Source organism: Cheilinus undulatus, linkage group 11, assembly GCF_018320785.1.
Source record: "Cheilinus undulatus linkage group 11, ASM1832078v1, whole genome shotgun sequence".
Classification (NCBI taxonomy): Eukaryota; Metazoa; Chordata; class Actinopteri; order Labriformes; family Labridae; genus Cheilinus; species Cheilinus undulatus.
The window spans coordinates 49,916,322-49,943,875 of record NC_054875.1 but is presented as its reverse complement, the minus strand read 5'-3'; the positions used below and the strand labels follow the sequence as shown (position 1 = coordinate 49,943,875).

At 42.9% G+C, this 27,554-nt stretch overlaps 1 protein-coding gene across 2 annotated transcripts; it reads right to left on the bottom strand.

The window, feature by feature from the left end:
- Nucleotides 1-548: 548 nt before the first annotated feature.
- Nucleotides 549-26,725, bottom strand: hcfc1b (host cell factor C1b). 2 transcript variants are annotated; one of them, XM_041799300.1, is made up of 31 exons: nucleotides 25,975-26,725; nucleotides 23,342-23,490; nucleotides 22,932-23,092; nucleotides 22,634-22,836; nucleotides 21,014-21,098; nucleotides 20,757-20,863; nucleotides 17,183-17,362; nucleotides 16,772-17,095; nucleotides 16,538-16,686; nucleotides 16,088-16,276; nucleotides 14,485-14,712; nucleotides 14,124-14,231; nucleotides 13,852-14,047; nucleotides 13,655-13,770; nucleotides 13,280-13,415; nucleotides 13,037-13,200; nucleotides 10,565-10,730; nucleotides 9,873-10,150; nucleotides 9,691-9,786; nucleotides 9,415-9,498; nucleotides 9,264-9,330; nucleotides 9,049-9,173; nucleotides 8,787-8,969; nucleotides 8,549-8,711; nucleotides 7,950-8,066; nucleotides 7,514-7,719; nucleotides 4,293-4,412; nucleotides 4,018-4,203; nucleotides 3,622-3,919; nucleotides 3,453-3,507; nucleotides 549-1,186 (listed from the first exon to the last, which is right to left on the bottom strand). In XM_041799300.1, the coding sequence occupies exons 1-31, from the start codon at nucleotides 26,153-26,155 to the stop codon at nucleotides 1,147-1,149; spliced, it is 4,860 nt and encodes a 1,619-aa protein (XP_041655234.1). In that variant the 5' UTR covers nucleotides 26,156-26,725; the 3' UTR covers nucleotides 549-1,146. The 2 variants fall into 2 exon arrangements, with proteins under 2 accessions (XP_041655234.1, XP_041655235.1); XM_041799301.1 differs by having other exon boundaries at nucleotides 13,037-13,152.
- Nucleotides 26,726-27,554: the final 829 nt, after the last annotated feature.

Genomic DNA, 27,554 nt, shown 5'->3' with positions numbered 1-27,554 from the left:
TTAGACCCTGGTAGTTCTGAAGGGGGTCATCGTTTAGACCCTGGTAGTTCTGAAGGGGGTCATCATTTAGACCCTGGTGGTCCTAAAGGGGGTCCTCATTTAGACCCTGGTGGTCCTAAAGGGGGTCATCATTTAGACCCTGGTAGTTCTAAAGGGGGTCATCGTTTAGGACCTGGTAGTTTTTGTGAAATAATTCTGCTTCTGTGTGGAAAGTAAAAGAATTTTCACATCTAAAATAAAACCAGGATGTTTGGGAAAAGCTGTTAAAAATCTTTTCTCTGTTTAACAGACCTCATAGGGGTTAATAATCTCATCCTCACCTGTATTTGTTGGCAATAATTAAAGTCAGTTAGATCACACATTTAAAAAGCCTTCATAGAGATCAGCTGTTCCCGTGATCTGCCTGACGACAGTCTGTCTTGTTTAGATTAACATCTGGACGTATCCATCATGTCACGTTTCATTTAATAAACTATAAAGAAAAAAAACTTTTATTTTGTGTTTTGTTTTATTTTGTGGACGACAGGAAGTGGACTCCACACAGCAGGTAAAAAATGCTCTAAAAAACTTTATTGTTCCAGAGAATATTCACAAACAGGGTTCATTCCAACAGCTGAAAAACTTTCACTTCCTGCTCAGGCAAACGACCAATGGCTGAGCTGCGTCACTGCGGCCAACAAACATTCCATCAACAGAAGAAGAACCACAGAAAAGAAAAGAGAAACCGTAGAAGAAACAAAAACCATAGAAGAAGAACTTTCCAGACATTATAAAAAAAATATTTTGACGCTACAGAAAATAATTTACATAAGTCCCGCCCTCGCTCTGCTAGCTCTGTGACCTTTGACCTTTTTCCTGACATCAGAGGGAGGGCGAGCAACAGACGGTAAGAGAGAGAGAGAGAGCTACATCTACGGTAATAAACTCAAACTTTATTGTTTCCATTAAGCCAAATTTCTGACTCCGCCCCTTCCCGTCTCCATGAAAACCAAGGAAAGCATTCTGATTGGTCGATAATGTACAGGTATTCTACAAGTCTTTTATGTTGTTAGAGGACCGCCTCTGTCCTGTTGCCGTGGTAACCAGCTGCTCGGAGATGAAGAAAACAGGAACCAATCAGAGTCTTCAGAAGAGCTTCAGCTGATCTTATTGGTCAGTTTTGAACTTCTTTGGTCCGACAGGTTTGCTAAAGGTGAAACAACAGATTAGATTAGATTAACAGAACGAACCAATCAGAGACAGAGGAATAAACGCCAAGCTGTAACCACGACACAGCTGGACGGTCAGATTAATTTCCTGACCGGCTCGATGGTTCCTCTGGGACTCTTCGCTGATGTACCCTCCCTCAGGTACCGTGTGGCGGTCGCTAGTGCTGAGCGATGTTCTGACAGTTCACCTGCATTTTATTCTGTTGTGTTTGGCAGACGGGGGAGTAGCTGACTCAGGTTACTCCGTGATCACTGTTGCTGGATTTGTAATGCCTTCACTTTCACTCCTTTCTCCAGAGGAACCCAACGCTAGCTGCTTGGTCTCTCTGCTACAGAGAAGCTAACGTAGCATAGCTACAGAGCTAATGGGCTGCTGGAGTGTCACACTGTTTCGTTTTGATGATTAATGAACAGAGTTTTTGAAGTGCAGTTGTTCGTACACCCTTTAACCCCCGCATCACTACAAGGTTCCAGCTCTGGGTTGGACCAGCTGAGTTCAAACATAGCCTAGCATGAATGTAGGTTCTTTCTTATGACAGTTTACGCTCTATTAACATTTAAGGCTGTAAAACTCAACATGTGGCTCTTTCGTAGTTATTTGTGGCTCTCATGTTTTAATTTTAAATATTATTCCCCCAGAAAACCTTCAAAAAGGGAAACTTTTTGCCCCTTTTTTACCATTTTCTGCCACTTCACCCATTTAAGCTACTTTTTGTCATTAAAGACCACACTGTTTCATACTTTTTGCCACTTTTTTTAATTCCGATTTTTGCATTTCCTCACATTTTTTCCCACTTGTCACCCATTTAAGCTACCTTTTGCCATTAAATATCACTTGTTTTCTTTTTCCCCCAATTTTTGCCTCTTCTTTTTGTCCCTTTTTACCATTTTCTGCCACTTTTCACTTATTTAAGAAACCTTTTCCTATTGAAAACCCCTTATTCCCGTTTTTATGCCAATTTTTCCTCTTCTTTTTGTCACTTTTTTCCCATTTTTTTCCACTTGTTACCCATTTAAGCTACCTTTTGCCATTAAATACCACTTGTTTCCTTTTGTCCCCCTTTATTGCCTCTCTTTATACAACTTTTATCCCATTTTTGCCTTTTTAACATTTTTTTTTGCCACTTACGCCTATTTAATTTGCCCTTTGCCATTAAATACCACTTGTTTCTTATTTTTTGCCCATTTTTGCCACTCTTGACTGCTATTTGCCCATTTTAGTCACTGTTCACTCTTTTTTGCCCTATTTTTGCCACTTCTTGCCACTTGTAACTCTTTTTTTTTACTTCTCACCCATTTCTGCTACTTTCTGACTCTTTTTTCACTTTTTCTCCCCATTTTCATCAATTTTTGCCCCCTTTAACATATATTTCTTGCTACTACAAGCAGTTTTTGCTACTTTTCACCACTTAGATTGTGGCTCTTGCAAATGTTTTTTTTTTTTTTCCAAGAACTTGGCTCTTTGGTTGAGCAGAGTTGAGTAACACAGACTTAAGGTGTTGCATAAGCTGAGATAGTTTCAACATAGGCTTGGTGATTAACCTGACACGCCAGATAGACTGAACTCAAACGAATGCCTCATGCCACGATGGCCAATCAGCATGGAGATCCTCCGGTGATGTATTTTACATAGAGGATCCCTGAAAGACCAGCCTAGAGGGAGGCGGTTTTATTCAACCTGAAAATGGAGGAGAAACTTGTGTAGTCGGTCTGTGGCTACCAGAGCTATATGGCACAACGTCCATGTTCTACCGGCACAGGAGTAAAAAGGTCGCTGCACGGAAAGAAAGTGAGGAGGTCGACTGCCTGGTAAGATGTGAAAACTTTAGTCACTTGATTTCAGTGGTCTACTGCCAAGTTAGCACCATGGTTAGCGCTGCCACAGCAGATACAAAGCAGCAATCCTCTCAGTGTAGTCAGGCTCAGCCATGTTTGTTGACACCTGACTGAAATGATGGAAGCCCCTCCCCTCAAGTGGCGTAAACTCCATGTAACAGCGCATCCAGATACATGCAAAAAGGCACATAACTGGTGCAACATGCTGCAGGGATATCTGATAAGAATAAATCCTTAATTTTCTCTCGGAGTTTATAAGCTAGTTTCACAAAGTGGAGATTCCCTCTCTAAAGATATATAGAGGATGTGAGGATCAATGGTAGTTCAGTTTTAAGAAGGTTCTGAACAAAATTGATTCAAATGAGAAAAACATCACAAAGTCAAATAAAATAAAGGATCAGTTCTTACAAGTCAGGAGACACTCCGGGTCTCTTCACGGCTGGTTTGGCTTCTTTACTGCTCTCTACAAACACAAACACGTGTGGTTATTATTACAGAAATCATGTTTGATAAACTTTTAGATCTCATAAAGACTATCTTACAGTGTTAATAATCTCTAGACTCTGTCGACTCTCACCTTGTAACCACCGGACCTGCGTGGCGGGCCCATAGCCCTTCTGGTTGCGTGCGGCGATGCGGAAGATGATGGCGGGTTTGGTGGTGTGGTCGATGTGCGCATTAGCAAGGCTCGACGCCTGGACCAGACAGGACGGGCTGGAGCCGCAGTACACCCTCATGAAAGCCAGCTGGGCGGGGCCGGACCCTGAGGCCGGGGTTGCCTGGCTGGACTGGATGGCCAGGTACACGGAGTACTCTGTGATCTTACCTGCCGTGACAGCAGGAGGCTCCCAGGTGAGCTGAGCCCCGTCCATGTTCTACACGAGCCAATCAGAGAGAGGCTTGTCAGAGAGGACTACATTACCCACGATTCACCTGTTCTTTCTCTCCCAGCTTACTCAGTGTGTGAGGTTACCTTGCTGATTTTGATGGCACATGGCGCTCCGGGGAAACCAGGCAGACACGTTTTAAATGCCGACACCTCGGAGAACGCTCCGCGGCCGCAGATGTTGATCCCCGCCACACGGAACTTATACGCCGTCCCCGGCTGAAGCTCCACCCTCTTCATCTGACTGTAGTCAGGTACCGCACCTGAGTCATCCTGCAGGTAACATATTAGATCAGTAAATGAACCAATCACAGAGGGAGGAGGGTTAACGTCAAACGCTGGTGTTTGTGCGGCATTCTTACGTCGATGTTGTCTCCATAGGGGACGTAGTAATGCGTCACCACCATGTTGGTCACCTTGACGATGCCGACGTCGTACCATTGGCTCTCCTTCGCTGATGACTTCATCACCACATTTGGCTTCTGCACACAGTTAGCATGTTGTTAGCATATCGTTTATCCCTAGTCTCTCTTCACTGAGTTCTTGGAGTGACTCCTGAGTCACACCGCTGTTTTCCAGTAATGACACACTAATCCTGATCATCAGAGCGATTCTGGGATGTACATGTGTGAACTTTATCTGTTAGACCTCAGACTGGATGATGACATTATTCCTCTGCCTGCTGTCAAAGAACACTAACTAGCAGACTTGGCTAACTTTACTAGCGCTGCATCAGTGTTAGTAAGTTTACTGGCGTTCTGTTAGAGGCGGGACGTGACCTTCTTTACTGGAGAGCTCAGTCAGAGCGTTAACATCTCACATCATCACACCTGGGTTTTAGTTTCAGAGTTGTTTACTCTGCTCTAAGCTGGTGGCCAACAGCATGCTAAGTCAAAGCTAGCAGCTCAGTCTGTTTTAAACAGGCTTTGTTAAAGCTCAACATAAATATTAGCATAGGTACTTAGATCGTTCATCACTAGGGTGTTATGTATTTGTAGAGAGGGTATACACGGCCACTAAAAGGCTCTGCAGTCACAGAACGTTCGTACATATGACAGATCAGTAGGGAGGAATACGTAAACAGATCTATTTTAGCTGAAAAACTGTTAAAAAGCTGTTATTTTGATAATTACATCTTGATGATGTTCACTGAGGTCAGTATAGATCCTAAGCTAATAAGCTGCATTTGGTTAGTGATTCATCCTTTCTGTGAGAGTGAACTTGTTTTAATTCTAAAGGGAAATTGAGAGCTTCAGTTTCAGCAGATCAACCACAGGCCTACTGTCAAATAACAACGACGCTGACAAGGCATCTAAAGACAACATGTTATGTTTTTGTAGCTGTACAGAAAACCCAACAATGTCCGATTATCACGGCTGGTTTTATACGGAGACTCACTCTCCTCAGCCTCTCTGATCTGTTTTTAATAGGAATGCACAGATGCACTGGTCAAACATCGGTGCTGTTTAACAAACAGACCATCGGCTAACAGAAATCATTTATCAGTGTTCTTCTGTTGTGTTCAAACTATTTATGCTAGCGGCTGGATTCTAACAGCTGAACCTTATAAAGGGGTGGCAGAAAAGTGATCTGTTAGACAAACTCTGATCTGATTTCACCGTGAAGTATTAGAGAAAATGTTGACATAGTCGGAGTTTTACACCAAAGAAGTACAAAAACGACGGTGTATCTCCAGTAAGCCTGTAGACATAAAGGCATCTGAAGAAATTAAAGCTAATATGTTTTAAAGCCTATGTCAGTGATACTCTACGTGTAGCTCTTCTCTCTAAATTTTAAATTTTATTCCCCCCTAAAACCTTGAAAAAGGACAACTTTTTTGCCCCTTTTTACCATTTTTTGCCACTTTTCACCCATTTAAGCTACTTTCTGTCAATGAATACCACTTGTTTCCTTTTTTTCCCCATTTTAGCCTCTTCTTTTAGCCACATTTTTCCCATTTTTGCCCCTTTTTACTATTTTTTTTGCCACTTTTTGCCCAATGAAGCTGCCTTTTGCCATTATGACACTTGTTTCCTATTTTTGGCCCATTGTTGCCACTCTTGACTGTTTTTTGTCAATTTTAGTCACTTTTCACTCACTTTCTTGCCACTCTTTTGCCACTTTTCGCCCATTTAAGCTACCTTTTGCCATTAAATATCACTTGTTTCCCTTTTCCCCCATTTAAACCTCTTCTTTTTGCCCCTTTTTACTATTTTTTTGCCACTTTTCGCCCATTAAAGCTACCTTTGGCCAGTAAATACCACTCATTTCCTATTTTTGGCCCATTTTTGCCACTGACTGCCTTTTGTCCATTTTAGTCAATTTTCACTCATTTTCTTGCCACTGTTTATCCACTATTTTCGAATTTTTGCCTTTTCTCACAATTTCTTTTGCCACTTTTCACCCATTAAAGCTACCTTTGGCCATCAAATACCACTTGTTTCCTCTTTTTTGCCCATTTTTGCCACTCTTGACTGCTTTTTGTCCATTTTAGTCCCTTTTGCACTCATCATTTTGCCACTTTTGGACCATTTTTTGCCACCTGTAACTCACTTTTTTTTTAAACTTCTCATCCATTTCTGCTACTTTCTGACTCTTCTTCCACTTTTTCTTCCCATTTTCACCCCTTTTCATCCATTTTTGCTGCTTTTAGACCATTTTTGCTATCTTTTACTTATTTTTATTGCTACTTCAAGCCGTTTTTGCCACTTTTCACCTCTTAGATTGTGGCTCTTGCAAAGGTATTTTTCAAGAATTTGGCTGGTTGAGCAGGGATGAGTAACACTGGCCTATGTGAACAGTGGATACAGTGTGCATTACTGTGCTCTCCTCAGGATCCATTACATTGTGATGAACATTCCTGTGTTCATATAAGCCAGTCCAGGGTCCTTTACTGACGTAAACTTTTGCACGAGTAACCTCTGCACAGGCTGTTTACGAACATCTATGCGGCGGTGTCACTGCACACTTCATAAAAATGATACACTGCTCTGAATTGCCTGTTTTATTTAACAGTTTTACGCTGCTTTAATTGAGGACGTTAGACAAATAACTTTTCATTTTGCACCACAGGTTGTACCAACTATCACAGTAGTTCTAAATAAAACTCCATTGGAATACACTATAAGCTGAATTACCGCCAGTTAAAAATGCTAAACAAGGGAAATGTAGAATTATAAATCCAGGACTAAATGTTCCTTTTTCTCCATGAACCAAACCTGTCCTGAACTGTGACCTCTGAACTGTTATGCCCCTGATCTCTCTCTGAATGTTTTATATTCTCATCATTTCATAAATCAGTCTGTCTTTTTAAAGGTGTTTTCACTGATACCCATAATTCACATGGGTCACCTCTTCAGGACGGTAAATCTGGAATCATGGAGTGACTTCAGAAGAACTGAAGTTCAGACAGACAGAGACCAGCAAGGTTAAAAACACAAATGTAACTTTGATTGCTTATTATTACTATTATTGTTATTATTATTTTTATTGTTGTTAACATTCCTACTAGCTAAATATCATCAGCTCGTTGTGATCTTACTGTAAGCATGTTCTAAGCATGTTGGCGTGCTGAGTCTCTCACCCCTGCAGGAGCAGCGCTGCCGTTGGCCACCTCAGTGGTCGGAGCAGCTGCCTCAATCTTAACAACAGGGACGGCGGTCATCTGAGGGGTGGGGCCAAACGTACTGGCCAGTCGGGCCACGGCACTGTTCACAGCTGATGATGCCAGTTCGTGTCCGTTACTCTCGGCTGCTGGGTCATTCAGGCTGTCAGCTGGGGCAAGGCCCTCTGGGAAATTAACAAAAAAAACCTGTATTTACCAGCTGACAAATGACGACAACCACACAGCACAAGAACTAAACTTTTATTCTTAATAATTAGAAAAATGGTCGTTCTCATTAATAATTAACATTCAATAATCAATCTATAATATTCAGGGGTCTCTTCAGATTTAACCCTTCAAAATAAAAGTCCAGAACAGAGATGCTCCTATCAGGTGAGTGCTTCTAAGGGTGTACCTGTGGGCAGGCTGCTGTGTTCAGGTTCTGGCTCTGGTTGGTTCTGGACTTCCTGAAGCTGCTGCTGAACCAGAACGGCCAGATCTTGCTGAGTCAGCACGATGGGCTGATCCTCACCTACAGACGGAGAGAGAAAGAGAGAGAGACCCATTTATAACACATGAAGAAAGTGGCACCAGTGCAGCCCTATCAGCTGTTTTTATTTCATAAAAACGAGTAATTGGAAAAAGGAAACTGTCTCTGAAGCAGCAGCCAGCGTGTACACAAAGACAGATCATGACCCTCCTGTCTTTCTTGATTTCAGTCTAATACATGATGTCTTTGTGTTGTCATCACTTTCTCTGTAGTTCAGGCTCTTCTGGAGAAACAACCTATTCCTCTACACAAACATTCATTCATGTGTTAGCCATGCCTACATGTTTTCACCTCACTGCTGTGGATGAAACAGCTGTATGTGTGCATGCATGTGCTGTTCCAATGCAAAGCCACACTGCCATCTACTGGCCTGGTATTATACTACAGCATCAGTAGTCTGAATGGGTTCTTGTGAACATCATCAAACACGGAGGTTTAATGAAAACAGCTGCTGCTGAACTCACCGATGTGTCCCGCCGCCTGCAGCACAGCCTGAATGGTCGCCTGTTGAACAGCATCATCTGCTCCCGTGGTAACAGCCAGCTGATCTGGGGTCAGTCCCGTCACCATCAGGGTCGCTCCTTCTGAAGACATCAGCTCCTGAGGAAGACCGCCGTCTGAGGTCATCTGCAGGAGACGAGCTGATTGGTCAGACCGCTGTGTTGTGCGTGTTTATGTGAGTGTGTCTGAGCGTGTGCGTACCTGAGCCGCCTCGCCGTCCTCCATGTGGACCTGCAACACTGAAGCTTCTGATGACATCACATGACCTGGTTGGCTGTCAGTCTGCATAGGCTCCTCCCCTTCTTCTGCTGTTTCTGTCATGATAGCGACAGCCTCCGCCTCCGACGACTCGGCGCGGCCCTCTCCAACCAGGGAGGAGATCTCCTGCAGACAGAGAGGATCATGGGATATCAGAGAGGGTGAAGATGTCTCTGTTTGGTTGCAGGTGTGTCTGTGGGCTTACTGGTATGGAAGGTCCAGGTGTGGGTGTGGCCTGTGTCACCGTAGTAACAGCTCTGCTCTGGTTAGCTGTGGAAGGGGTGGGGTCTGAGGAAGAGGGTGATTCTGTGGAGTCTCCACCCTGCTGAGCTGCAAACAGAGGACAGGAAGTGATGTCACCAGGTGTTGGATAGCAGTTTATTTTGTCCAGGTGGAGCCTCAGGAGTGTGAGCAGCTTACCTGTGGCAGTGGTGGCGGTGTTGGTGGTCCCGGTGTCGTGGGTCTCACAGGGTGGGTTTGAGCACACCTGAGGGTAAAAACATCAGAGCTCAGTTTCTCTCAGAATCAACCAATCAGACGCCTTTATACTGTTTTATGAGGTCAGTCTCACCCGTGTAAGTCCTCCTGCTCCTGCTGTGGTCGCCGTGTTGGTCGTTCCCGTCTCGTGAGTCTCACAGGGCGGGTTTGAACACACCTGAGACAAACAGAGACACAGCTTTACACTGACTGGCTATAAACTTACCACCTGGTCATGTCAGGAGTTTAACCAGCTGTAGTGTTGTCAGCTTCTTCAGAGAGGAACACCTGAGTTTGATCACCTGAGTTTCAGCTGGCTTTAGAGACTTTTTCAAGGATCCACAGGATTCAAGGTCAACTGTTGTCTTACCTGTGTGAGTAGTCGAGCTCCTGCTGTGGTGGTGGTGTTGGTGGTTCCCGTCTCATGAGTCTCACACGGTGGGTTGGAGCACGTGTTGGAGCTCACCTGTGGATGAAAGGGGAGGGGCTTAGAACAGACAATCTGATGAATATTCTGCTTCCTGTCTGAAGCCATCAGACTACTGAGCTCACCTGTGGCGGTTGGTTCATGTTGGCAGCGGCAGTGGTGGCAGTGTTGGTGGTTCCTGTCTCGTGGGTCTCACATGGCGGGTTGGAGCAGACTCGGTCTGTACCGCCCATACTGGCTGTGGCGACTGTGGCGGTGTTGGTGGTTCCTGTCTCGTGGGTCTCACACGGTGGGTTGGAGCAGACTCTGTCAGTACCACCCATGGATGCTGTGGCCACTGTGGCGGTGTTGGTGGTGCCGGTGTCGTGGGTCTCACACGGGGGGTTGGAGCAGACCAGCATTACTGCAGGATTATAAATGACATCATCAGCACAGCTGGTTACTGCAGAAATGCTGCAGCATTACCAGAAACAACCAGAACATTCCTGCCATACCTGACCTATAGGAGGTCTTAGAAGACTACAGAGCTAGGCAGACTGAGCGACCACTAAACCAGCCGATATAAACAATAAACATGGTCTCTATCAGCTGATCACTCATAGATGACTGGTACTGGCAGCAGAAAAACAACATCAGGGCATCCCTAAATTATATTATACTTATAAAGTGTGATATACGTAGTTATAAGAAATAAAAGCATTAGAAATAATAATAATAATAATGACAATAATAATAATGATGATAATAATAATGTTAATTATTATAATGATAATAATAATATTAATTATATTAACAATTATAGTGCAGGTTTGTGTACCTGTATTTTCTGCAGCATCTCCTCCTTCTCCTCCTGCAGTACTTGTAGTCGTAGTCGTGGTACTCGTAGTACTTCCTGGTTCTTCTGATGTTGGGGACGCCATGATGGAGACAGGCAGATCCTGGACCAAAGACTCGGCCCCACTTGGAGTTGTGATCAGAGTTACCTGTGCAAACAATACTCTGTCATTACTACAATATTACACAGTAATATTACAGCTCAGGTAAGAGATGACACTATCAGGATTAAAATAAAATCTAAACTCAGAGCTGTGAATCCTAAAATAATACTCGGAGATAAACAGGGGCCTGGAGCATTCAGGGGGGTTTAGGCCCACACCAAACGATAAGAGGAGTCCTCTTAAACTTTGTTACCATCAAGCAGTCTACTGCTGTTCCCTACAGCAGTGGTTCTCAACCTTGGGGTTGGGCCCCTATTGGAGGTCATGAGACACTCTGAGGGGGTCACCAGATGCCGTAAAAAAAAATAAAGAATATTTTTTAAATTACACTGTTGCCACTTTACGCCAATTTAACCAAATGTCAATGCATTTTCATCACTTTTTAACACCAATTTTAGAACATTTTTGCAACTTAAAACCCATTTTAAACCTTTTCCATCACTTTTTCCTGCCTGTTTTTGCTACCTCTGAACCAATTCTTGCCACTCTCTGACTTATGTTGCCTCTGTTGACCCATTATTGCCTCTTTCAATCACTTTTTACAACGCTTTTTTGCACTTAAGCCATTTCAGCCTCTTTTTAATCCCCTCTTACCACTTTTTTGTCCGTTTTTGCCACTTTAACCCAAATATTTTCTTTAGAAATCTAATTTCACCACCCTTTCCACCATTTTTTTGCCATTATTAAGAAGTTGTAGCAATTTTTAACCCATTTTAATTATGTTTTTAACAAAAGTTGTTTTCATTTAAAGACTGTCATTTACTACACAAATGAATAAATAAAGATATTTGTTTCTTTAATAAGAGTGGTTTTTATTCAGGTCAAATATAAAATATGGTTTTCACAGCTTAACTTCATGGAGGTCTTTTTCTGACCTCCATGGGCCCCCAGTGTGGCTGGGTTCCAGAGACCTCCCACTTTCCCCCCCCAGTGGACGGCCTTGTCTCCACATAACTATTCTTGAATATGCATGGCTGTGTTCAACCACCTCCAGGTACAGTGGGGGTCCCCGGTCTCTGGCGCCTTTATCTGTGGGGGTCGCCGGCTGAAAAGATTGAGAAGCCCTGCCTTACAGGACTCACTTATTTCCACTGTCAGAAGCTGGGGTAGGAAGACATAACTAGAGATGGACTGATAGTGAAAATTTGGGCTGATACTGATGTTTACAATAGATGTCTTTTCATCAGTTCATTTCCAATCACCTTCACAGAATTCTTTTTGAAGTCCTGTCCTTCCCAAACACTTTCTATGAGAGGATTCCCAGATGGATGTGAAATATATCCATGCAACAGATGAATAAACATCTGCCCTGACTCAGCAGTTAGACCAGATGGAGGATTTAAACTGATTGGATACAACAGATAAACACTGATAACTTAAATCTGTTCAGACCCACATCACACAGGACTGATATCAGCTGATACTGATGTTAAACCAATGCATCTGTGCATCCCTAGTAAAAAAAGATCTGTATTGTCCTAAATTGGCACTGTTCTGGGGTCCCTATCTCACCCTCAGGGGTGGAGCTAAACTCCCCGCAGTCTGTAAATTAGTTGAAAAAATTCTCACTTCCCTTGCAAGAGTGAACATGGAGGAAAAATACAGAACATGCCATGTTGTTTTACTGGGTGATCAGTTTTGTTTTTTTGTCTTTACCATGTTTTTAAAGGACACAGTGATAATCAGTTTAGAAAATTGACTTTCTGGGGTGTTAGTTAGATTAAAATGGCAAATTAATTGACGAGATGAAGTGATATTTTATTTCTGAACATGTCGCTGTAATGTGAACCTAAAAAGGAACAGCTGGTACCAGATGAAGAGCCCTTTAGGAGCCGAAAGCTGAGTCAAATAATCCAGATCTCTAAAAAGAACCACGGTCATCAGTCCAAGTAAAGCTGGACAGATACTGGCTGTGGAAATGCACTAAAGATTGGGGTTCACTTTTGACAGTGGAAACAGATTATTATGTACTGTACTTAACTGAAGTGCTTGTGTGTATGGAACATTAGTAAGAGATAAGAGCAGTGTAACGACAACCAGGAAGACATGATTGGAATAAAAGTGGACACTAATAATGATCTGCATAAGTCGCCTTGTAGTTTGGAACGGATCTGGTTTAAAACATTTTATAAGTCTGCAATAAATAAATAAACTTTAACAAGCTAACTTCAATGAATTTCCATTTAAACTTCCCAGCTCTCATCACATGATACTGCACTGCCAATCAAAACTCCTTGAACCAGACCAGCGTGAAAACATTTGACTAAATCAGGTGTGTTTTTTGACATTACCTGTTTGGGTCCAGCTGCTGCTGCAGTTGCCGTGGTGACCTTGCCAGCCAGTGTAGCAATGGTTGCTAAGGTGGTGATGGGTGTTGCCAGGGAGGCGTTTGAGGCAGCGCCACCTGCTGGAGAGTTGGAAACACTTCCTGTTACTGTCCCCAGACTTGACACACCTGAGAGAGAAACACAGAGGCTCAGCACAGGTGTGCTAAAGCTGAAGTGGAGCGGACCGGATGTGTGACCGGGGTTTACCTGTGGTTCCCTTGACGACTAGTGTGGTCACAGTGGGTTTGGAGCCGACAGCTCCGGGTGACACCAGTCTGACTCCGCCCATAGGGACGGTCCTCAGGATCGTACCTGGAGTTCCTGGAGCTCCTTTTAAGACCACCTGAACCCAAACAGAAACAACAAGGTCACCTGTGAACATGTCACCCAGACAGGACGGAACCTGAAAGGATCCGGACCCGAATTACAGACCTTGGGTCTAAAGCTTTTTCCCTTTTAGCAGACTCCAAAAACAGACTAGAGCTTCTAAAGAGAGCAACTTCTATTCCAGACTTTACAGTACTTTTCTGTGAGGTTAAAGAGGGAACTCCGCCCTAATGTGGACATCCCTGTGGTCCCTACCTGTGTGAGTCCCTGCTGGCCACCTGAGCCGATCTTCGGAACCGTGGTGAGGATTTTTCCGGCACTTCCAGGTGTGACCATCTTGGTGGTGAGGATTGTGATTGGACTGTTCCCACCTGCAGGGGGTGGAGTTTAGCAGTCAGTACTCCTGTTTCAGATAAAGAACTCTCAGGTGTATTCGGTCTGTGTGTGTTTACCTGCTCCCCCTTGCAAAGCGGACACAGGGATGGTCTTGATGATGGTGGTTCCTGGTTTGGTTCCTGCTCCAGGGGCGACGCTGAGGATGGTGGGTTTGGTGGAGCCGGCCTGGGCGGTGCTGAGGAGGGTCGTCTGCTTCCCGTCAGCTGATGACACCAGCTTCAGGATGGTTCCTGCTGGGAGGGGCCCCTTCGTCTGAAACGCAGAAGGGGCGGGGTAAGTGTATCTGCTGCGTGCTGGGGGCGGGGCTAATATGAGGTGAAACCTGTACCTGAAGGATCTGAGTGACGGGGCTGCTACCAGTCTGACCAGCCATGGCTCCACTCTGCACTGGTTTGGTCTGGACCACCATCTTCCCCAGGTTACCTAGGTTACCGAGCTGACAGAGAGGAAGTGATTTCATCAGGTGATTATTAATGTCTTGGTTTTATGAATGTCAGAAGAATCAGTTCCATCAGGCTGTTTCCATTTCTATTTACAGAGGTGAATTTTGGGAGACTTTAAGAAATAATCTGGCCTACATTAAAAACAGCTCCTTAGTTTATATTTCTATGGAGTACAGAGAGTCTGGACTGAGTTCATAAGGTTTATAAAACAGGATAAGGTCAGAGGAAGAAGATGACATGACTCACCAAAGCCTCTCCTCCTCCCACACTGAGGGGACTGTTGACCAGCGTGATGGTCTTTGTAACTCCGCCTACCACCGTGGTGACCACCTGAGCCTGCTGGGAGACCGTCACAGTACCAGATTTATGTACCGTGATGATTGGTCGGCCTGGAGTGCCAGGGGTAGAGACAACAGAGGCTCCGCCCACCTGAGCAGCAGCAGTCTTCAGGATGCGGGTGGCTGGGTTTGCTACCTGCGACAGGTAAGAGGAGACGAGCTCGTTAGATGATCAACATGTTGTACTGTGTGGTGATTGATAATGATCGAACAGAACCAATCAATTTAAAGTTTATATCTCAGATTTTCACGGTACCACAGAGGGGAACAGTGTTCATTTTGGCAGCGATTATTAATTTTAATCTTAGTTTTAGTCACACTTTAGTGGTTTCTACCCTTTTTAGTTTTAGTCCATAAAAGTCCTCACATTTTAGTCTTTACTTTTAGTCCAAGCATTTATTTTCTTGTCTAAATCTGGTACCAAATCATGGTAGTGTGTTCTCTGTCAAACCTGGGGTCCCTGCTTTCTACAGCTAAGAGGCAGAATAGATACAGATGTGATATTTTTTTAACAGATTTACCCACAGTGGAGAAATATCATGGATTTAGAATGCCTGACAAAAACTACATTACATTTTAGTCTAGTTTTAGTCATCTTGATGAAAACTAATCTTAGTTTTTGTCAGTTTTAGTCATCACAGATCTATTTTTGTTAGTCTAAGTTAGTCTTAGTCTAGTCTAGTGCACAGGTGTCAAACTGTGCACTAGGCCAGGTAAAACTGTACCACGGGCCAAATCCGGCCCGTGGTACAGTTTTACCTGGCCCACCAGATCATATGATATTTTTATTTTGACTTTTATATTATATTTTGACTTAAAAATCATGTTCTTACCTCTAAAACCTGTAAGTTTGACTTTTTATCTCAGATTTTGAGTTTTTAACTTGTCATCGTGACCTTTTAATCTCAAAATAATTTAGGTTGACAGTCAATGGTTAAATATTGACCCTGTTAGGCCCTCAGGTTAGACCCAAATTCAGAATCTGGCCCCTGCTGTGATTGAGTTTGACACCCCGGTATAGTTTTTATCACAGAAAAAAAGGCTGTCGACGAAATTAACACTGGAGGGGAACAAACAACAGATATAATTGTTTTTAAAAATCCATGGGAGGTTAAAGTTGCAATTAACAACCCCAAGTCCAAAAAAGTTTACATCTTAGAGGCTCTTCCTCTCTAAAATGCTCCTTTTATACCCAGTCATGTTACTGACCTGTTATCAACTGGCCAAATTAGTGGTAAAATGCTCCTCCAGCTGTTTTCATTAGTACCACTTACTTTTCCAGCCTTTTCTTGCCCTGTCCCTACTTTTTTTTAAGATGTGATGGCGCCATCAAATTCAAAATTAGATAATATTTTTCATGAAATGGTAAAACGTCTCAGTTTCAACATCTGATATGCTGTCTTTGTTCTATTGTGAAATTTGACAATAACTGACTTCTGCTTTTATTCACATTTTACACAGCGACCCAACTTTTTTGGAAATGGGGGCTGTAGAATATTACATGTTGTTACCATGGTAACAGAGCCAGCCTGTTTGGCAGGAAGACTCCCAGGTCCTGGGCTCACAGAAACCGTTTTTACGAGTGTTGCTCCCGGAGGGACGTTCAGCATCGCCGCTGTAGACGGCGGGATCTTCTGAGTGGCTGCAGCTGCCGCCGCCAGAGCCGCCATGCCGCTCATCTGAGTACCGCCCCCTTGTGGCTGCAAGAAGACAGGAAGAAGGAGGTGTGGGTGAATCAAACTGGAGTTAAAGGCTCAAACACTGGAGCTGTTAGAGCAATTTTAGCAGCAACTCTTTATCTCTGACTCTAGATTGGCCAGAATTATCAAGTACAAACAGGAATCCACTGCTCTGCCTATCTGTCCCATAATGCATTGCAGCTTCTCCCAGTGTTAGTGTGTAGTTTCAGACAAAGTCTTTATTCAGTGGCCATGTTTAGAGAATAACGAGGAGGTTTTTACCGTCGCCTGGCCGGCCTGAGCGGGTACGACCATCCGAACTCCCGCGGGAAGCGTTGTCACAGCGACAGGAGATTTTGGTGTGGCCTGCCTCACAGTGACGATAGAAGCTCCGCCTCCTGTTCCTGGAGCTGCTGCCACCTTCAGGACTGCTGACAAAACAGGAAACAGGTGAGACACGCTCAGATCTAGCTGCTCTGTCACCATTCCAGCTACCTGGACAGGTGTGGTACTCACCTTGGCCTTTTGCTGCAGCAGCCAATGGGCTTCCGGGTACAGAAGCGGTGGGGGAGGGCAGCAGCGTGATGCCAGACAGAGGGACAGATTGATTGGTCGGTGTTGTGGCCATGGGGGCGGGGCTCTTTGCTACAGGAGTTGCTGAGGGGGTAAGGTTGGGGGTGCTGCTGGAGACAGGTGAGGTGGCGGCAGGTGTGGCGGGAATGTCGTACTTTTGTAGCTGAAGCACGTAGGTGTCTGCGGTCTGGGACGGCCCCCAGCTCACCTCCAGGGACGTCGTGTTCGCCCGGACAAGCTGAACCCGGGAGGGGGCAACGGGGCGCTCTGAGGAATGTCAAAGGTGAGAGAGAAAGGTGAGACAGACGAGACCAAACTATGAGCTGCATAGTTCAGGGTCACCACAGCGCTCACCTGTCTCCAGGTACCACAGGTCCTTGCAGCACACCTGGTTGTTCCAGGCCTTCCTGTATCCGTCTCTGCCACTCCAGATGAAGAGTCTGGAGTTGATGGCCACACTGCAGTGACCCGCTCGAGCTCTGGGGACATTCTCCTCCAGGCTGTCCATCAGAACGGTCTCCCAGCACATTGTGTCTGCAGACAGAGAGGTCAAACGCACGGGCAGGTGGTCAGCGCGTTTATGTAAACAGAGATTAAGGTGGAGAGAATGAGTTTGGAAGAGTTTCCCACAAGCCTGTAATACAAAATAGCATTGTCTGTCTAGGAAATAAAACTGTCTTTCCTACATTTCCAGTTAAAAATCTAATCTTGGTGATTCTTTAAAAATATGAATTCTTTAAACCAAGGGGTTCCCAACTTCACAACACCAAGGACTAGGGGGCAAAAAAATATGATTCACATGGGCCAATACTAAGACCTTTCAAAACATACTTTAGTACAGTGGTACTCAAGGTGTGGCTCTTTTGTGATGATTTGGGGCTCTTTTATGTCTTCATTTGATATATTATTCCCCCAGAAAACCTTATAAGGAAAATTTTACCTCAGAAATTATCCATTTAAGTCACATTAATCAGTTTGTTTCCCACTCTGACACAGTAGGCTTTAATTGTCAACCTTTATTTTTGTCTGCATATTTCAAATGCCCTTGTTTACTATTTCCATTTTTACTGCTTTTAGCCCATTTTTGACACTTTTATCCAGCTTTTTGCAATTTTTTGCTCCTTTTTAGCCACTTTTCTCCCATTTACGCTTCCTTTTGCAATGGAATGCTACTAATTTCCCATTGCTACTCTTTCATGCTTTTTGCCCATTTCTCCAACCTTTAATCTGATTTGTGCCCATTTGAGTCACTTTTCACCCATTTTTCTCCACGTGTTTGCCACTTAACTACTTTAAGGTCACTTCCTACCCATTTTTGCCACTTTTCTCCCAGTGTTTGCCGCTTGAAGCCCATTTCATTCACTTCTTTTAGTTACTTTTCTCCCCTTTATAACACTTTTATTGTGCTTTTTAGCGTTTTTTGCCCCTTTTTGCCACTTCTCGCCCACTTTAGCTGCCTTTTGTGATTAAATGCCACTCTTTGCCCATTTTTACCATCTTTATTCTGATTTTTGCCCTTTCTAGTCACTTTCACCTATTTTTCTCCACGTTTTTGCAACTTTTGGGACCATTTTTTCCATCTGTAAGTAATTTTTTGGTCACTTCTCACCCATTTTCGCCACTTTTCTCCCAGTGTTTGCCGCTTGAAGCCCATATCGTCCACTTCTTTTAGTTACTTTTCTCCCCTTTGTAACAATTATATCCTGCTTTTGGCATTTTTTTTACCCCTTATTGCCACTTCTCGACCACTTACGCTGCTTTTTGCAATTCAACGCCACTTTTTGCCCATTTTTACTCCCTTTTTTCTGATTTGTGCCCATTTGAGTCACTTTTCACCCATTTTTTTCCAAGTTTTTTGCCACTCATGGAACCATTTTTGCCACCTTTAACTAATTTTTTGGACACTTCCCACCCATTTTTGCCACTTTTCTAACAGTGTTTGCCGCTTGAAGCCCATTTCTCCTACCTTTTTTTCTGATTTGTGCCCATTTGAGTCACTTTTCACCCATTTTTCTCCCAGTTTTTGCCGCTTTAAGCCCCTTTCATCCACTTCTTTTTGTCACTTCTCTCCCCTCTGTAACACTTTTATCCTGCTTTTTGCATTTTTCCCCCTTATTGCCACTTCTCGACCATTTAAGCTGCCTTTTGCAATTCAATGCCACTTTTTGCCCACTTGACCTTTTTTCTGATTTTTTCACTTTTCACTCATTTGTTGCAATGTTTTTGCCACTAACTCATTATTTGGTCACTTCCTACCTATTTTGGCCACTTTTCTCCCAGTGTTTGCTGCTTTTTTTTTTTTTTTTACCATTTTTGGCACATTTAACTTAATCGCCACTTTTCACCACTTAGATTAAGGCTCCTGCATATGTATTTTCAACAATTTGGCTCTTTTTTTGAGCAGGGTTGAGTAAAACTGCTTTAGTATATCCTAAGTACATATTCAACAGCAGACTGTACAAAGGGCTCTAGCTCTCAGTGTCAGTAATATTAACATGACTGTGTCTGAAATTCTGATGTTTCCTTTACACTCTTCATGGAGCGGTGAAACACTCAGGCTGTCCTGTTATTCCCAAAGAAAAGCCTTTAGACTCACTGTTTTCTACAGTCCCCTGAGTAAGAGGGAACCTGATCTGGCGTGTCTGCCAAGTGTGCTGACTCAAGTGATGTAGCCTACGTCAAGAACAAGGCAGAAGCCAGAGTTCACATTGTACATCACCCTAAGGTAGAATAAAGTCAAACAACTGCTGACTGACACGGACAATAGAAATGAGAGGATTCCTTATCTGTTTCATCACAAAGATCGGTGTTATGGTTTGACAAGTGACCATGTTAACTGGTGCTTTTGTCAAACACAGGTTTGATGGCTTCCTTCCTTCACCAAAAACATTCTTGTTAGGTTAATTGGTGACTCTAAATTGCCCATAGGTGTGAGTGTAAGCTTGCCTGGTTGTTTGTCTTTATATATGTCAGCCCTGTGATTGGCTGGCGACCAGGTGACCCCGCCTCTCGCCCAATGACAGCCCGGCTAGGCTCCCGCCCCCCATGACCCCAAACGGGAACAGAAGAGTACAAACTGGATGAGATGTCACATATGAGGTTGTCGTTATACCAGATATCAAAAACTTTAAGAGCCTCTTTGTTTAGTTTGTCATCAGTCATACCTGCTCAGTATATGTTAGATGGAGTGAAAAATGTTCTGTTTTATAAGCATATGTTATAACAACAGTAATCAATAAAAGTTCAGCTGATAGACACCAGTTAACACAGTCACTTATTAAAGCTTAACACCTAATCTCCTCCAGCATGTTCAGCAGTGAAGGAGAATTAGCATTTATTACCAATGAGGTTCTTACAAATGTTTCTTGCTTAAGCCCACACGTTTCCTTTATATTCAATTATTTTGCAGTATAAACAACGATTAATGTTATGACTGCTTTACATTTCCTTTGGTGCATTGTTACGATTGTAACCAGCTCATTAAACTGCTACAAATACATGCTAAAGGCTGCACGGTGTCTAACACATATCATTAAGCTTTTAAAGATTAAATATTAGTTTACAGCTCTTTAAGCACAGCAGACTGGAGTAGATGCTAAAGCAAACACTTCTGTATAAAAAGTTGGGATTGTAATGTTGCTCAGGAATCCTTTAGAACTGAAAAATCTCTCCTGTTCACCCGGAGTGGTGGCCATCCACCACTGGTAAGGTATCTAACATGTGACTGAGTTGAGAGCGGACACATCTTGTGTATTTACCGTTAGCCGACCCCTTGTTGATTCAGACCCAGCGCTCTGATAACTGAGCTAAACTCACAGGCTTTTCCCACCTTTGTTTATTTTGATTCTAAACACACGGTATCAGGAGGGTGGAGGGAATCATTTCTACAGTTAGATATACTGCATTTAACAAAAATGTGTGTTTGTACCAAGATTAAGGCAGGCCAGCGTGTTGGTACACTTCCACTCCTTCTCATGAGTCGCCACCTTCACGTCATCCATCACCAGAGGAACCCAACCTCCAAACACGTACATCCTGACCACAGAGAGAGCGAGAGCGAGAGCGAGAGCGAGAGAGAGACACATACAGGTGAGTTTCCTGTTATAAAATCAGAATGACAGGGAAACAGTCATTTAAAGCACAGGTAGAACATCTGTGTGTAACACCACTTGTGTGTATCATTACTTGTTTTTTATGGTGGTGGCAGAGTGCAGGCTCCTGGGAAGGGGGGCGGTTCCACCAAGAGCTGGTTTAGTCCACGTCATAGAATCTGTCATCAGAAATGAACCAATCAGAAATCAGAAGAGTGGTATAAATAGATGAAAATTAGAGATTTAGTGGTTAAAACCAAACAGTCTGGTGTTTATGGTGCACTTAAATATGAAATACTACGATAAGTGCTGAGACACGAGACATCATTACTGCAGCTGCATAAAACCTAACATGATGAAAATTCACTCCATTCATTGAGTACTGCTCAGAACGTGCTGTAATACTTAAAAACACAGAACAGACCGGCTGGGTTGGGGCCACTTTTAACTGCTTTTCTTCCTCGTTTGGTCGTACAATTAAAGAAAACAGCAGGTAATCAGTTGGCGTTATTGTTACCTGTTAGGAGAATAAGTGACTCAGGGCCGTGGGTCTGTCTCACAACAATCACCGCAGGCTGACAGCTCAGCTACCGTTTTATATCTGGTAAATGCACAAACTTAGAGTTCTCTTTTCTGTGGTTAAGTCCACATTATTAGTGGGGATGCTGAGCATCCACACTATTGATATTTGCGTCAGCCATTTGGTTTATTATTCTTCCTCCACACCGGCTATCTCCTCCTTCATACTTTGTTGTATCGACACCGTTTAAACTTTTAAAAATTCAGTTTCTTTGTCAATTGACTGCTATAGCTTCTCATTTCTAACTTTTATAATTTTTAAAATATACCTATTTTCATGCTATTTTCAGCTATTTCTATGCTTTTTCTGACATTGAATGCAATTTTCAGCTACTTATAGGCCAAAATCAGGTATTTTTATGCTATTTTTAGGTTATTTTCATCTTATTTTCAGCTACTTTGAACTATTTTCACCCTTTTTGAGCTACTGAATCCCATTTACAGCTACTTTTATGCCATTTTATAATATTTTATGCTATTTTCAGCTATGTTGAGCTATTTTTTATCCTTTTTGAGCTATTGAATCCCATTTTCAGCTACTTTGAGGCCAAAATCAGATATTTTTATGCTATTTTCAGCTATATTTATGCTATTAACAGCTATTTTCAGCAACTTTAAGCTATTGTCATCCTTTTAGAGCTATTGAATCCAATTTTTAGCTACTTTTATGCCATTTTATAATATTTTTATGCTATTTTCAGCTATTTTTGTGCTTTGGGCTATTTTCAACAGTTCTTCCACAATTCAGCTCTCAGCAACCCCAAGCAATTTCAGCTGAAATTGCAATTTTGAGCTAGTTATCTTTGATCTACCAAAAAAAGGGGGACTCTATTGCAACAGGAAGTCATTTACTCATAGTTTAAAACAGTAGAAAAATCCAAAATGATACAAAAACAGTTTTACCTGCAAAACAATGAAAACAGAAATTCTGAGATTAATCAGGATTAAGATTTTAATGGTTTCACAGCCCTAGTTATAATATGTCACCTCTAAATGAATACTTCCTGCTGCACCTCTGACTTCAGACAGAAAATCTAGTTAGGGAAGAGTCTGTGTAAAGTCTGGGTGAATGCACCTGTCTGGGATCACACCTGCAGAGTTCTGAGTCTGTATGAGAGCCAAGCCTCTGACTCACCTATGTGCAGCACCCACAGGTCCCCTAGCCTACAGCCGCTCATGCCTCCATAGATGATGAGTCTGTTGGATCCACGGCCACTCGCCACCACGGCGGTGTGACTCTCTCTGGGGGGTGGCGGCTGACCCGAGGTCTGAGGGATCTCCCAACCGACCACGCTGGAGCCCGGCCTCAGCTCCAGACAGTACAGGTCGTTCAGATACCTGAGAACGAATCACGAGACTGATTAACAGGAGTGTCCCAAACTCACACCAGCTGTTCAAATCCAACAAGTGGTTCCAGTCCCTGAGGCTCTTACCTGGGGATGTTGTTTTTAGGGTCTTCACTGTCATTGGCCAGTCCTCCAAACAGGTAGCAGAAGTTTCCAATCAGAGAAAAGCTGTGTCCGAGGCGAGGACAGGGAGGCGGGCCGTTCTTCGGGGCCTTGGCCTTCAGACGTTTCCACTCCCAGCGACTCGCCTGGAGACACAACAGTCAGTCAGCTACGGCCTAAAACCAGTTCGCTGCTCGCTAACACATCAGCAGAGTCTACATGAAGGGATGTGTAGTAACTAGCTGGAAGGAGACATATCGCCACCTGCAGTAGCATGTCAATAAATCCATACTCCTGTAGACTGGGACAGGGACGCTGTTCAGGTAAACTGCTTACTTTACAGTACATATAAACAAACTCAGTAAAACTAGGATGTGTGAAACAGAGTGACTGACCTGCAGCTCGTACAGGTCATTGCTGTACTTCCCGTACTCCACCATCCCTCCAAACACCAGCAGCCTCGTCCCGTCACACACAAAACCGTAAGCAGCACATCCAGGCGGGATGTCTCCACGAACAGCCGGGATGAACCACTGGTTGGTAGCTGGGGGAACAGAGGGGGGCACCCGGTTAGTTCACAGGTTACTGAGTCACTACTCATAAACACAAGTTTCCCTGGCTTTTCTACTCAATCAGGAAACTCAGAGTTGATCTCTTTCCCTCATATCGGTACATTTGATTCAGTAATAACCCCAGCTCTGCTGAAGTTCAAACAGTCTTACATCTTTCTGCCAAAGTATGATGCTAAATGAGAAAAAAACAGGAAGCTATTTCCAATTAATGCATGAAGTTTGTATCCTAGGGTCATAATTTTTTTACAATGCGTTAGCAGGGATTTCTATCTGATTTGTTACATTCAGGTGTAAAGTGGTCATCCTTATTGCTTTGCAGTGTGTACTGAAAATAGTGTGATATCTGCTCGCTAAGACTGCTGTACACATCTTCCATTTACATTTATGTCCATCCAGTCTCACTCAGAGGGATAAGAATTGTGGCTCTTTTTAGAGATCTGGATTATTGGGCTCAGCTCAGTAATAACAGCCAGTCTTTCTGCTCCTAAATGGCTCTTCACTTGATACTAGTTTGGCTTTTTAATGTTCATTAAACAACAAAAAAAGGGGAAACCATCTCTGTAACTGGAGCTAGCTCTTAAACCAGTTGTCTGCAAGCCTTGCACTGCGACTCACTCGAAGTAAGAGAGCCACAGACATGATACGGGCTGCTGTTAGAGTAAGAGACAGACAAGCATGTTCTAATATCAGGCAGAAAGTTCATGCAGAGTATGAACGCACAGGTTAAAGTGGAGTCACTCAATATTAGGGATGCACAATATTGTATTTTTGTCAATATGCACATATTTAATAATTAATTCAAGCACACACCAAAATTTTAATGTCCTTCAGACAGTATTACCTCAGCCCTTAAAATGCACAATTCAAAGTCAGAGCATAAACACATGAACAAACTTCAGTCTTTAAAACAGAGTGTAAAGAGTAACAATGAGAGTAAGAGGAATAATGAGGAATAAAGAAAAGGACTTCAGCTGACATAGATCTGTCGGTCCAAACCAAAACTCTGCTAACAGATTTGTTCATGAGGCCAACATTTACAGCTGATAACAGGATGAGTTTTCTGGCCAAAATATTGGTTGTAAAGATCAGCAGAAATTTTTATATCTGCTGAAACTTATCTCACACAGAAAATATCGTACATCCCTCCGTAGTATCCAGATAACCAAAAAGCACCATTAATAAAAATGTAAACAGGTTTTCTATTATGAGAGGCTTAAATTCTGCATGAAGCCCATTAAACATAACCTGACATGCCAGATGGATTTGTTTCACACATCCATCTGGAAAACCTTCAATACAAAGCGTTTGGGAAAGGGCAGAGGATCTGAATAAAACTGGGAGTGTGACTGGATGAACGTTCTGTCTGTCACGTCTCTACGGGCCAACCAGAGCAACAAAACACCTGACGTAGCCACGACTGCACAGCTACCGAGGAATAACGCAAACCATGGCGACTGTAGACATGTAATATTACGACTTTATTCTCGTAATATTATGACTTTATTCTCATGAAATTATATATATATATATATATTTTTTTTTTTTGCTTCGTGTGGCCCTAATACTAATTAATTAGTAATTAGGTCTCTGGTTGAATGACAGGGTGGGTATTTGGCACCCAGAATTCTCAGCAAACAGTTATTTGTTTACTGAGCACAGAATAATTCATTTGTAATGTTAAATAATAAAATTATTTTGTTAATCTTGTATCTGTTTTAGTGAGCATATGCACACCCCACGAACAAAAAACGTTCTTAAGTTGTATGTCATATTTGCTGTTGTTTTTAATATCTTTAGTTAGAAATATCTAGATATAGCTATACAGATATAACGATGAGATGCCTGGGATCCATATGTCCTTACCCTTTTATTTTATTTTAATTCAAAGGGTTCAGAGTAAAAAAACAGTCATTTATCAAACAAAAAAACTAGGTTAACTTGACTTATGTCGATCAAAATTATAGGGTGTATTTTCGTGTTTATAGGACGTTTCAGGACTAAGTCCGTCCAAATAAATATATTTTAATCTTTAGCAATGTTTCCATTGTTTCCATCCCTACACTGCAGCAGAGGGGCGTATCAGTGTGACGTCAGCAATGTTTTCAGTAAAAACGCGCCATTTCTCTCTGTGTTTCTGCCAGAGCCGCTCGCTAGCTCTGCTGCTAATTCCGTTAGCACGCAGAAGCTAAAGTTAGCTCCAACTAGCCGAAGGCTAACTTAGCCTAGCAGGCTAAAGTCCTGTTTGATGTCCAGTTTAAACAGCTTCAGTTGACTCACATTCCCAGAATATTAAACACTACTACATATGTTAGCTATTTAGCAAGATTAGCTATGCTGAAATTAGCTTTCCGTTAGCATTATCAGACACAGGAGTCAAAGCTGACATTTAACAGCGTTATTCATATAAATAAGCCGTTTTTATTCCCAAGCACTCGTATTTATAATTATGCACATACCTGTGTTGTAGACATGAAGCTCGTCCACGATGCCCTCGTTTCCTCCTCCAAACACTACCATCAGCTCTTTAATGCTCACAGCCCGGTGTCCGTGCCGGGGTCGCGGCACAGGGCCGCTCCATCCCAGGACGCGCTTCCAGCGGGGCTGTAGCACCGCGGGGCTCCCGGGCTCCGTGTCCATGGCGCCGGAGTAAGAGTGTGAGTGTCCCGGTGAGCGGGGAGACAGAAAAACAGCACCACAGTCCAGAGAATTCAGAGTTTAAATCAGCCCGACCCTAGCAGCGGCTCTGGGCTAGCATTAGCCTCCCAGCTAGCTTCTATGCTAATTAGCCGGCTAGTCTAATGGAGTTCGTCTTTGTAGCTACCGAGCCTTTCCAGAAGGAGTTTCCACCAGTGATTAAGTCCGTCACTCGGGCTGTAATCCAGCAGAATAAACACAAAGCTTCTCCGGTGGTTCGGTCTCCGGTTAACGGATCAACGTGCTGCCGTTAGCCGAGGCTCTGCATCGCACAGTCCGCCATCTTAGCCTGGGTAACGCTCTGCAGTCTGGAGGAAGGCTAACAACGAAATCACGCAGAAATAATCAGGCACGTCCAGCTGCAGGTAAATAAGATAAACGGTTGCTCCATGCAACAGTGTGACGGAGCTCAGTGGAGGCTGAAAGCTGCACTTCACTATGCAGAAATCAGGGTGTGAGCGCCGGGCAGGGAGCCGCCATCTTGCTGCTAACAGCAACCAAACAAAACGGACGGAGAGGCCGAGAGGCTAGGTGGCTAACTGCTAACGGACAGCTGGTCCACTAGGGGGCGCCATTGATCATGGAGTTATACACGGCTCAAACACCAGGTGTTAAAATGAAATAATTACAATTACACACAAAAATAAAATGATTATCATATAACATAAAATGAAATGATAAAAAACACTGAAAAAAGTAATTGAAATGAAATAATAAATTACACAGAAATAATTCTTTTAAATAATATAAGAGTTAAAAAATAATTATGAATAACTAATATATATAATAATTATAATGAAATAATTTATAATAATGAAACTATAATGATAGAAATAGGAAATAATTATCCAAGAAATTGTTCCACAATTTTAGACAGTTTTCACAGAGTAGTGAACCTCTGCCAATCTTTACCCCTGAGAGACTCTGCCTCTCTAAAATGCTCCTTTTATATTCGCTCATTTTACTGGCCCATTGACAATCAACCAAATTAGCTGCATAATGCTCCTCCAGCTGTTTTTCATCAGTATCACTTACTTTTCCAGCCCTTTGTTGCCACATCCCTACTTTTTTGAGATGTGTTGCTGCCATCAAATTCAAAATGAGCTCAAAAATTTTATAAAATGGTAAAATGTCTCAGTTTAACACCTGATATGTTGTTTCTGTTCTATTGTGAATAAAACATCGGTTTATGGGATTTGACAATCATTGACTTGAGTTTTATTTACATTTTACACAGTGACCCAACTTTTTTGGACCTTGGGGTTGTATTTCAGGTAGTTTTAAACTAACTTCCTGTGGCGTTTCATCATCAAATCCTTTTTAGAGAAAAAGACGGTAAAGA

Coding starts and splice junctions, on each gene's coding strand:
- hcfc1b (XM_041799300.1), bottom strand. CDS start 26,155: ATGGACACGGAGCCCGGGAGCCCCGCGGTGCTACAGCCCCGCTGGAAG. Junction 14,232..14,484: donor TGGGAGGAGGAGAGGCTTTG/GTGAGTCATGTC, acceptor CCTCTCTGTCAG/CTCGGTAACCTAGGTAACCT. Junction 1,187..3,452: donor CCCGGAGTGTCTCCTGACTT/GTAAGAACTGAT, acceptor TTTCACCTTTAG/CAAACCTGTCGGACCAAAGA.